Genomic DNA, 11,897 nt, shown 5'->3' on the forward strand with positions numbered 1-11,897 from the left:
AGCTGTCTGATAATGGCAAGCATAGACCATGACATGACCACCACAATGCAGGTTTGCCACTGGGAGACACCCTATAACACGGCCATTCCCAAGCAGGATTCTGAAACCCTAGGGTTTCTCTAGAGGTTGATGGGGGTATTTTAGGCTGTGGCTGATTGATTTCTCATGACATAGTGCCAGGGCCAACACCACTTGGCACAACCATTTGCATTAAAGCATCGACCTTATTAGCTGTCTGTGAAAGTGACATTCTGACCACTAATGCATGGGGGGAATTAACACTGGCAGACAGTTTTGACTGATTATAGCAGGGGTTCCCCATACCAGAATTTCACAGGGGTAACACAGGTAAAAAGGGCTACTATACCACAATATTTTTGAAGAAGGGCTCTCATAGCAGAATCACCAAGGATTCTTTGTATGATAACCACAAGTTTAGAGATTGAAGACAACTTTTAAAATGATATTAACAGGTCAAATAAAATATAACATTTGGGTTGGGTGGTGGTTGGGTTGACATATACTTAATGGAGCAGTTATTGATCTGAAAAGACATTCAGATCACATAGTTTGTATTCTACTATTTACAAGCTTTGTATTGGTCATAACCTATGTAGTAGAAAATAAAGCTGATCTTGGTGGAGCCTGCACCTTATAAACAAATGAAACAAAAGCATCGCTTTCTTTTCTGACAAGTTCTCTTTAACTTATTACCAGCCTAACACTAACCAATAACAGATCCTTGTAGACCTACGTGTGTGTTCAGCCTGCAAAGACTGCTTGCCTGGCACATTAAACAGTTGTTTTTCCTCACCTCATCCTTCCATAAAGATGAAATAGGCCCCCGAGGAAACATGTTCATGTTGTAGAAGGTGAGCAAACTGTATGGAAGCAGAGAGCCAAAAAATCATGATAAGTGGTAGCCTTAGCAGCTCTATGTATCACAGTAAAACTCCAAATGAAATGTTTGTTCCAAGAAAAATATTCCCTGAGTATAAATAGAATGGAACGAAGAGTGAATGTAAGCGAGAAAGATGGAATTCAATGTATCTTCTGAAGAAGAGAACAGATTGTGCTGGATCTCTATTCCAGATAATGGTGTTCTGTTCTACTCTGTCAGGCAGCACAATGCTTTTCTGCAGCCAGGCAAGAGATGTGGACTAAATGTCATCTAATATCTGTGTTTAAGGGAAAACAAACATTGAGAACAAGTAACGCAGTTTTATTACTCATTTGCAGGAATGGTGTCTGGTTTTCTCCCTGGAATGCTTCTTGGTTTTAAGCTTTTTACAGCCGTACCCAAAAGAGTCTTTTTGTTCTGCGTATTAAATTCACATTATACATTCCATGACTACAGCAGGTAAAACCAAACATGAAGTTTATTCTGCTTATATTTTGCCTTTTGGTTTCCTTCTTTTTTCTTTTTCAACAATTTCTTGAAATTAAAAGAAAAATCTGTTTCAGACTTATTGTTGTCATAGGTTAGTCTTTGTGCTTCTCTATTTATTAATATTATGCAGTATTTATATAGCACCAAAATATACATTGTACATTGAATATGAGTCAATGACAAAGTAGGAGGTTAGGACCCTGCCCAGAAGAGCTTACAATCTAAGAGATGCAATGTGATGTAATAGTGATTGGAGGTTTGCTGAACAATACATACTATATATATATATATATATATATATATATATAAAACTTTTTTATTGAAATGTATTTTTCTTTTTCTCGTATAAAAAGAAAATTTGGGATGCAATAAATTAATTGGTTAATTGTAAGCTTTTTTTTTTTTTACATGAAGATTTCACAAGATGAGCTGGAATCATCACTAATCCCTGACCATAGTATATTTCATACAGTGCTGTTTCAGTCCACATATCTCAAACAGGGATTCATTGTAGTCAATATAATAAATTGATTTACAGGCAGTTTAAGCCTGTCCTTTGCAATTTCCCATGGGATTACTCTTCCAGATTTATGATGTCCGTGTGTTCTTACAGTGAGCTTATCACATGCAATGTGCAAACTACAGGAATCCACAGCAGCCAATCAGACTTAGGGTTTGTTCATATAAATGATTTTACAGAAGTTACAGGTTGTTTGAACAGCCTGCCAGCCGTGATCTACTGCTAATCAATGCTGGCTATTACTAAAGCAAATGTGAGACTATCCCTGATAAGTAGAGATGAGCATTGAACAATTGAGCAAGTAAAATTTGACTCAAAATTTTGACATTAAAGATGAATCACAAAACAAATGTATAATGATATATTAGACTTTGGAATAAATTTGATTTTTTTGTAAAAACCAAAAAAAATTTAAAAAAAATTTAGGGTCTCCCTTATTTTTTAAATCCAGATCTTTTAACAGGCTTGGGAACTTTGCGTTTTCAGATAATAAAGCCCCTAATCAATTAATTCTTTGCTGAACACAGCAACAATGTATATACCCGTCACTTCTTGTTTTCAGCTTATTTTGAGCCATTGGAGTAAGCTAGTATGACTGCAGCTAAAGAAGATATACATAGTTCTAGTTGTTTGTTCTGATTTACAACAGCCACATGCATCAAAATGTCATTCGAAGATCACCTTGTCTGAGGAACTTTAGCATTTTAAAAAGGGGGAGAAATCTTTACAACAGTGGAATCAGGCAATTTTGTTCTATTTGGAGGACAACACTGGACCCCGACCCTTCAATTTAAAGCCTTGTAGGGTCCCTTTATTTTTTTAAGTTTGTTTTAAAATGCTGATTGAAATGGGTTGGTGCAACATGTGACACAATAAAGAAATAACAGCCCCACTGACAGCACAAAGCATCACAGTCAAATCAGTTGGCTATGTAATGTATAGAGCACCAGTAAAAGCATTACTCAATGTTTGCTGTAATATATTCTGCACTTTCACATCATCTAGTACAACCATTTTCAACCAGGGTTCCTTTAGATGTTGCCAGAGGTTCCTTGAGCCGTGAATGACTCACCTCCTATCTAATGGTGCCCGCATAGCTCAAGGGCTAATACCAAAAGTATGACCCCAATGATTTTTTTTGTTTGTCCAAAAGGTCTTAATTCATCCAAAACAGTAAAAGGGACATTCTTCTCACTGAATATTAATGTGAGGGGCATTAAGACTCTAAGGTCCCTAAGACATAAAACTTTATTTAAAAGTTCCTCTAGCTGATCTAGAACGGTAAACCTCAATGACAGAAGAAAGCAATGATGATGATGACGATGGTGATGATGATGATGATGATGGGGACGATGATGACTGTTTTACAGCATAATAAAACTGAGCTCCCAAGAGGCCATAAGTTCTTGGTTTCTCCAAACATCTCTAACTATCTCAGCAGCAGAATTTTGTTAAAACATGAACATTATGACCAAAGCTCCAGTTGAATTAGACTTTAAACCAAATCCCAAACCCAAGCCCCTATCAATGCTTTAATTTTCTTTTATCTCCCTCTCTGTTCAGTCATTATCTAGGCTCAGCATGCTGAGCAGAGGTTCGGAACACATCTGGTTGGATCAGTTAAGAAATTTGGAATTAAAATTTGTATTTTTTTCTATCAATGACAAGTATGGTAGGGATCAGCTAATTAGGCTGCAGAACGATGACAGCTGAACTCAATTTTGCTCAAATTTTGAGTTCCAATATAAGGCTGAAATACCTTAAATTTGGGACTGGTTCAACTCTGATTGGAACTGTTCAACCAAGACTAATCCTAAACTGGGATGCTGGCTAGGAGATAACACAAACATGTATATCCTGGTGCTGGTGCGGGCTTTAGCTGTGTTACTAATGTCTAACATTAGATCAGTCAATGATGATGCAGCAACCTCTTCCTTTCCTTCTCTACTTGCATCAGTCACTGGGGAGAGAAAACAAAGGCAATGGTTCTTTCTGCTTGCAACAGAATGGTGAAACCATCTCAGGCTACATAATGTTCTGAGACTGGAGCTCAGTGACTGGTTTTAAATGATAAGGGGTTGACATTTTGAAAAAAAAAACTATAGCGTTGCTGTATATTATTACATGTCGTTATTACTCATCCAGACTTACAATAACCAGAAAGGTTAACAATTAGATTAAAAGTCGCCAATACTGCTGAAGTAATAACATCGTGGAAGTCACATTTTGTACTAATAGCTTAAAATGTGGTTTAGTTTGTACATTTTCTTGCCCTTAAAAGAAAATCATCAAAAGACAAAATAAACACCTCCATTTAAGCATCTTAGCACAGGCATGCTTTTTTTCTTCATAGGAAAAAGCGTGACAAAACATACACTAACTACTGGGCACCATTTAGAATTTATGTTTTACATAGTTACACAGTAACTCAAGTTGAAAAAAGACATAACTCCATCAAGTCCATCCACTAGGGAATTAAACATATCCTCGATATAAAACCCTAAGGAGATAGTTGGTCCAGAGGAAGGCAAAAAAACCCTGGTACAATTTGCTCCCATGGTAAAAAAAATCCTTCCTGATTCCATGAAGCAATCAGATGTTCCCTGGATCAACAGTCTCTGTTATCTTTACTTTAAAGCCTTAATCTCCAGTTATATTCTATGCTTCTAGAAAAACATCCAGCTTTTTCTTAAAGCAATCTATAGTCTTTGCTGAAACTACTTCCTGAGGGAGCCGATTCCACATTTTCACAGATCTTACAGTGAAGAATCCCTTCCCTATCCGGAGCTTAAACTCATTTTCCTCCAGACGCAAAGAGTGCCCTCTTGTTCTTTGTAATGATCTCAAAGTGAATAATGGGGTAGAGGTCTCTATATGGACCATTTATATAATTATACAAGGTGATAATATCTCCCCTTATATGTCTCGTATCAAGGGAGAATAGATTCAGTTCAGCTAATCTCTCCTCATAGCTGAGCTCCTCCATTTATTTTATTAGTTTAGTTACCCTTCTCTGCACTCTCTCCAATTCCACAATGTCCTTTTTGTGAACTGATGCCCAGAACTGGGCTGTATATTTCAGATGTGGTCTGACCAATGCTTTGTACAGGGGCAGGATAATATCTCCATCTCTGCAGTCTATTCCTCTGCAATAAGTACCTTGCTTTTCACCAATCTCTTTATAGTTTCCTAAAATCTGATTTGCAGCAATAAGTTACTATGGTTTGCTCATCATCATTACACTTTACATTGCTTCAAAAAAAGGTCACTATGAATATAAACATAATGTTCAGAACAAGCAAGATTATAAGGAAGTCGCAGCACTCTGGATTTAAACTAACACTTTATTTCCAAGGTAACAAAAGATCACAGAGTAAAATGAACTATCTATACCATGGTAACTGGGGATTTTGTGTTACCTGGGAAATAAAGTGTAATTTTAGGGTGTGTAAAAACTAATCTCATGTAGGCAATAAGATGGTACATTGAGGATCTGTTTACCAGCCAAGGCTATTACTTGGATGGAAAGTAATCATAATTCTGCACAAATGACATGTACTTTCAATCAATATTTACCAACACATCCAATCTATGCATGCCTCATCAGAAATCTAAAAAGTCAGTATTTTACAATTATTAAGCTGCTGATTTCCATTCAAATTCACTTAAGATCAGATCAAGTTATTGGATCATAGGTGAAAATTGGTGAAAATTGGCCACCCAGCACTGCCCATCTTTCTCTCTCCAAAGTTGTGGAGGTTCAAGAGGGTAATACAAAGTCAAATAGGTACACAACAATTAGTGTGATTATTTTCAATGAGCAAATACATTTCTTAATATGGAAATAAACCCATGATTACTCACCTATCCCCATTTCATCATAAGGCACCGCCATCTTCCTTCTTTTTTTCTTCCTGAAGATGATCTTTGTCCATCTTGATTGGCCATTCTGGAATGACAGGAATCCCCTGGAGGCATCCCCCAGAATCCTGTTGCTTTCCTAAATAACCACCTGTCTGAATCCCAAATATGTAAAGTAAGAGTTTAGTTACACTTTAATTTAACTGTTCCATGCCACCTTGGAGTTTTGCTTAATAAACCACTTCCTCTGGACTACAATAGAAGGCCTGTTTGTCAAGCTAGATACATTTTACTTCCTAAAATAAACAGCCACCATAAGAAGATACTGACGGACCTCAAGAATCAGAAAACCACCAGCTTTGCAGTTTACAGAATATCCACATACAATGCATCCGAATATAAACCAGGGGCATTGAGGTCCATGTAAAGCACAATAGTCAACTTACTGTGCCCCAATCCACTGAAGAACCTTCAATGCCACTACACCTCCAGAGTTGTTCATTAATCCTTGCATACAATTTGTTTTATTATATGGCTGTCAGACATGGGTAGTTACCAGTGAAATTCAGACAAAAACTGCAAACCTTTGTAAATCATTGTTTGTGACACATTTGTAGGATCTGATGGCCCAAGGTTATCTCAAATGAGAATCCGTGGAGAATGACTAACCAGAAAGATAATAACATCAAAATAATTAAACTGAAAGGTTGAATTAGGCATACTTTGCAGAAAGATGACAGTGAAGCATGGAAAACTGCAATACAGTAAAACCCACAGGGGACAATAAAAAAATGGTGGATGTAGAAATTCATGGAGGAGAACAACACTATTTGAAAGTAAAAAGAAAAGCTAGAATCATTTCAAGTACATTGATCAACCAAACATTATGTGAATACTTTTAATTAATATGTTACAATGACAGCTGTTAGGAGTGGAATATATTAGGGCAGCAAGTGAACAGTCAGTTCTTGAAGACTATGTAGTAGGAAAAATGGTCAAGCATAGGGATCTGAGTAATTTTGACAACGGACAAAATCTAAAAGACTGGGTTAGAATGGCAAGTCTTGTGGGGTGTTTATGGTACACTCTGATTAGTACCTACTAAAAGTAGCCCGAAGAAGGACAGCTAGGGAACTGAGGACAATATCATGGGTGCCCAAAGCTTATTGGTGTAAATGTGGGAGGTTGGCCCATTTGGTTCAATCCAAAAACTGCTGAAACACTTAAAGTTCCACTTTTAGGTTTGAATGATCATGCCGTTATTATTGCAGAAAAGGACAGGCGATGTCTTAAAGCTGTGTATGCGCATCACTTACGTGTGTCGGGATGAATGAAATCCCGCACGTTACGTCATCCCAGCCAATCAAGATGGCCAAAGATCATCTGCAAGAGGAAAAAAAGAAGGAAGATGGCGCCTTCCTGTGCTGGAACACAAGGGTTGCTACATATGGGACTTCCTAGCCAAAAAAACAGATTGCCAGTTTGGACTCTTATGCCTTCAAGGTGTACGTGAGCATCTGAACTAGATGATTGAGCAATGGAAGAAGGCAGTCAGGTCCGATGCATTATCCTTTACTTAAGATAATATGAATGGATAGGTGCATGTGCATCATTTTCCTGGGGAGGAGATAGCAGGAAGCCCTATGGTAAAATAATGCAATTTGGGAATGTTTTTTTGCCCTTGTGGAGTCCAAGCCTTGAAAACACAAGTGGACCTATACAGTATTAAGTAAGTGATTGTAATGCTTTGGCAGATCAGCGTACATCCCTAATGAAAAAACAAACTATGGCCATTACATCTCTATGAATGTGCGTAAATTGAGCACAGCAGTTTACTGATTCACAACATCCAATCAAAAATGCATTTTCTTTAGTAACCGCTATCTAAGAGTCTACTTAGCGGTCATAATGTTCTTATTAATAGCAAGCAGCCAGCTCTTAGTCATATAACCATCCATACCCTTTGAATTACTCACAGTAAAAAGGATGTATAGATAGAACCTGTCTCTGTAACTGGTCCCAATCCTTACCCCTATTTTACTAGTAAAACATAAATGTTTTCTTAATATCTGTTACACCATTGTAAAAATCACAAATCAATACAAGATGTGAGGATATCCAATAATTTTTCATAGCAGAGGCCGTCTTGGAAAAAACCCAAATCCAGGTATGTAAATGAAAGGCAAAAAATAATTGTTAAACGAGCTGCCACATCTCCAAAAACCTAAAGCTACTGTGGACATATTGGGAGGGGATCTTATTAAAAGGCAAAAGAAAAATAAGGCAAATTAAAATAATATTGTTATCTTCATCTTCGATGCTTCAAACTGCTTAAACAGTTAAAACTGATTGATGGTAGGGGTCCCTGGACACCTTCTTCTTTTTACTACCCATATATGTTATCTTGATTGGGGCAAGGCAATATTTACAATGTATCTCAATGAAATAGTGCCCCTGGTGGTCAAACAGGAAATGACTTAATACAGAAGCGACACCATGAAGATCTTTTATGTGCATACATATGAAAACTGGTTTACTACAGGAGCAAATTGCATTCCAGTTTGTGTTCACTTTTACTGTCCAGATTTATGGGAGTCTTAAACGAACACTTCTATTGACCCTCATTGACATTTGAAATTATTAAGATTGGTCTGGAAATGACAATTTTATTAAAATAATATCATGGCTTTTTCTAATGGATGGAACCAAGTTTCAGCTCTTAGTTGCAAAGGGAACTTCTGTATTATTCTCTGTCATAAAATGTATGTTCATTGTGAAAAAAAAAAGAAAAAACACAAAGCTAGACATTAGGTTCTGTATGATGTAGTACTAAAGATTTCAGCATGGCCTGGTGACTGTGCTTGCTAATTGTATCATTTATTTAAATGTTGCTAATATAGAATAACTTGCAAATGTTAGCATAGCTCCATCATTTCCCTGTGCAGCACTGACCCTGCTAATAACAGATGATCTCTCTGCCCAGAGGAGCTGCCTGAGGGGGTTGGAAGAGAACATATCATTATCCTGTCTTACAGCCTCCATGTCTTTTTGTGTGAATAAAAGGAAAGCCTTATTTCTTCCCCATTTCACTAACACAATCTTCTTCCCTCATACATTATCCACCGATCCATCCCTACCTCTCCACCGCTATTACTTCTTTTCCTGCAACCCATTCCCTGCCCCATTTCTCCCCAATTTCTGACCTGGTATTTTTTTTTCCTCTTTTCCCCATCCTTCTCTTTTTCTCTCTATCTTTTTCATTTCTCTCATTATTGCTCCCCTATTTCTCCCCTATATCCTCTTTTCTCCCCTTTTTTGTCTCTCTTTCTCTCCCCTCGCTTCTCCCCCTATTTGCTCTCCTATTCTCACTCTTTCTCTTCCCCCCTTTTCCCACTCATCTCTCTCTATTCTCTCTATGCTTGTCAATTCCTATCTTTGTCTCACTCACTTCTCCTTTCTTTACTTCCCTTTCTCTTTCCTCTTTTCTCCCTGTTTTCTCTTTCCTTTCTCTGATCAGTGTCACCCCACTATTTCTCATTTCTCATCTCTTTTCTCTCCAATTTCTCTTCCTTTCCCTCCCCTCTCTTCTCCCCTTCTTTCCTCTCTTATACTCACTTTTTCTTTCCTCTATTCCCCTTTAACTCTTTTTGTCCCTCCCTATTCCCTCTTGCTCTTCCTTTCCTAACTCTGTCTCCCCCTGGTCTCTTCTCTTCTTTTCTCTTCTTTTCTCTTCTTTTCTCTTCTCTTCTCTTGCAATCTCTTTTTTTTTCTTCTTCTTCTTTTCTCCCCTCTCTTTTCCCTTCCCCATTCTCTCTCTGTTTTTCTCTTTTCCCACTTTTCCCTTGCTATCCCTTCCTTACCCCTCACTTCACTTCCCCCTTTATTTTATTTCTTCTCTCTCTTCTCTTCCTCTCTCTCTTTCTATCCTCTATTCTCTACCTTCATTTTACTCTCTCCCTCCTTCTTTGCCAATTTCTCTCTCTCTCCTCTCCCCCAATCTTCTCTCTTCTCTTCTCTTGCTTACTTTTTATTTCCCCTTCTCCCTATTTATTCTCTTTATTTATTTCCCTCTCCACTCCCCCATCTCTCTCACTTCTCCCTCTCACTTACCTATCTTTTCTCACTCTCTGTCTCCTCTCTTTAATTCACCTCTATCACTCTTTTAATTAACTGTCTTAACTCTCCTTCATTCTCCTGTCTCTCTCTTTCCCTTCTCCTCTCTCTCATTCCCTCCTTCCCAGCCTCTCCCTCCATCCCTTCTCACTCCTTCCCCTCTCTCCCGGTCTCCCTTCTATTACATATAATCATACATTCACTCTCACACATACATGTACACATTGTACGTCATACATCATGATGAATTACTATCAAATTGAAAATAGATAATAACTAAGCAGTTGTAAATTGCAATATTGATTTTAACTAAATACACTCAGCCTATGGCATATTGAGGCAATGTAATCACTGAGAAATCAGATATACTTAATAAAAACAAAAGTAATTTATTTCATATTACAGTCATTTTTACAAGTTTAGTCTATGTTTTGTAGTCAGTTGAGCGGGGAAATGACCATAAAGGATGTTCTGATGCTGAAAATGAGCTAACAGGTCAGTAGGAAGGTGAAACCTACATCCATCAATACCTGAGTGCCAACACAATTGTACGTTTCTGCAAAACTTTCTAAAGATATGTGAATCTACAAAACAATAAGCACTCCAAACTTTTTACCTTATGATGGTTGGTGACCGCTCACATTTTGCTTGTAACTGATCCTGTAGTAAGATCCCCAGAGGAGGGGTGTGAAAACAGCAATGTGTCAGCTCATTGTCTCAAGAAGAGATGGGACTGTTGGAAGAGATGGAACTGTGCCATCTTCTGAAGCACCCGAGGGCCAAGTGGACTGAGGAAAGGAATACTCCTCATCAGAATCTGCACCAGAGCCTCAAAGATGTAGAAGAAGGTCATTTGGCACCAGAGCAAACTCAAATCCGTTGACCAAACCCAGGCTCACTCATCAGTATGGTCCTGGAGATGGTTTTAAACTGAAAGTCATCAGTTGTGTGAGATTTTGTTGTCAAGAAAGTTAAGGAATGGTAAATGGCTTACAAAAGACTGGACTCAAAAATGGATCTTAGTCCATGAATGTGGATTTGGGGTTAGGTATTGGTCCTCAGAAGCAAATTGGAATTAATTGATGCTTTCTCCGCCCTGGCAGTGTACAGGTTACCCAGCAAAAAAATTTACCCAAATGAGGTTGATATGGTAAAGAAGTTCTTGATATTTTGAGGTTGGTTTTGAGATGTAGTGAGGTCTGGAGATCTAATTTTTCCCCTTAGCCTTAATTAGGGTGTGCTGTTGCTCATTTAGCTACACCATTTCATCAGGTCAGCAATTGCACCACAACACACACGCTCAGAATGCACAACACAGGAGGGCGTAAGGGAGGAGATACAATTTCAAAAGATTCAGCGCAGGAGGTCTAATTACTTAAGGGGTCCTAAGAGAAGCTGCCAAGTCCCTTGGACATGATACCAGCCAGACCTTCTTCATTCTTGTATGCCTTATCCTCTGGAAGAATGAATCCTTTAGCAATTGGCTGCACCAGATACTGTTCTCAGTGGTGCTGATGCTGGTGATACACATAATCCAGGTGATAAAGCAACATAGCACCTCTCACATCCAGTCTAAGGGTTGCAGAAACACAAGCTGATTCTGCGTAAGGTTCTGATGGGAGTCCAGATCAGTTACCCTGAATTCCAGGCTGTAGGGTTCAGAATAAAAAAAGGATGATCAGAGTACAGAACATACAGAACAGCCCCAAGCCCTTGCTTAGTGTATATGCCCTAGAGATGTGTTAAGCTTTCAGCTGTCAGGTCTCTGCAGCAGCTCAATGTTCTTCCACTGTGCCTGTCCCTGGCAGACTGGATGTGGGGGAGTATGATCCACTTCATACATATGTAAGAGAGCAAGCGCACTCCTACCATCTGACTTAAAGCAGCAAGTCACAGCAATGCTAGCTATAAAGACTGCAAAGCAAAAAATGTCTAATGATCAGCATACAGTGATACCCTGCAAACACTGCAAACTCATAAGCAGCTTCAAAGTAGAAAAGATTGCTTCCTATG

General features: G+C 38.3%; 1 protein-coding gene across 2 annotated transcripts in view; it reads right to left on the bottom strand.

The window, feature by feature from the left end:
* Positions 1-11,680, bottom strand: part of LOC140343615 (leucine-rich repeat and fibronectin type III domain-containing protein 1-like protein) — a 49,169-nt gene extending 37,489 nt beyond the window's left edge. Inside the window, exon 1 of one of the 2 annotated variants that reach the window (XM_072430365.1) lies at positions 10,501-11,680. Coding sequence is in view for 1 of the 2 variants with exons in the window: in XM_072430364.1 (XP_072286465.1) it covers positions 815-819 (5 nt within the window). In the remaining variant the exon portion in view is untranslated. Of the gene's footprint in view, positions 1-814; positions 1,027-10,500 lie in introns of those variants that run through there. The other variant, XM_072430364.1, reaches the window with a different exon arrangement.
* Between the last annotated feature and the right edge of the window lie 217 nt (positions 11,681-11,897).

This window comes from Pyxicephalus adspersus, chromosome Z (assembly GCF_032062135.1).
Source record: "Pyxicephalus adspersus chromosome Z, UCB_Pads_2.0, whole genome shotgun sequence".
NCBI classification, from domain to species: Eukaryota; Metazoa; Chordata; class Amphibia; order Anura; family Pyxicephalidae; genus Pyxicephalus; species Pyxicephalus adspersus.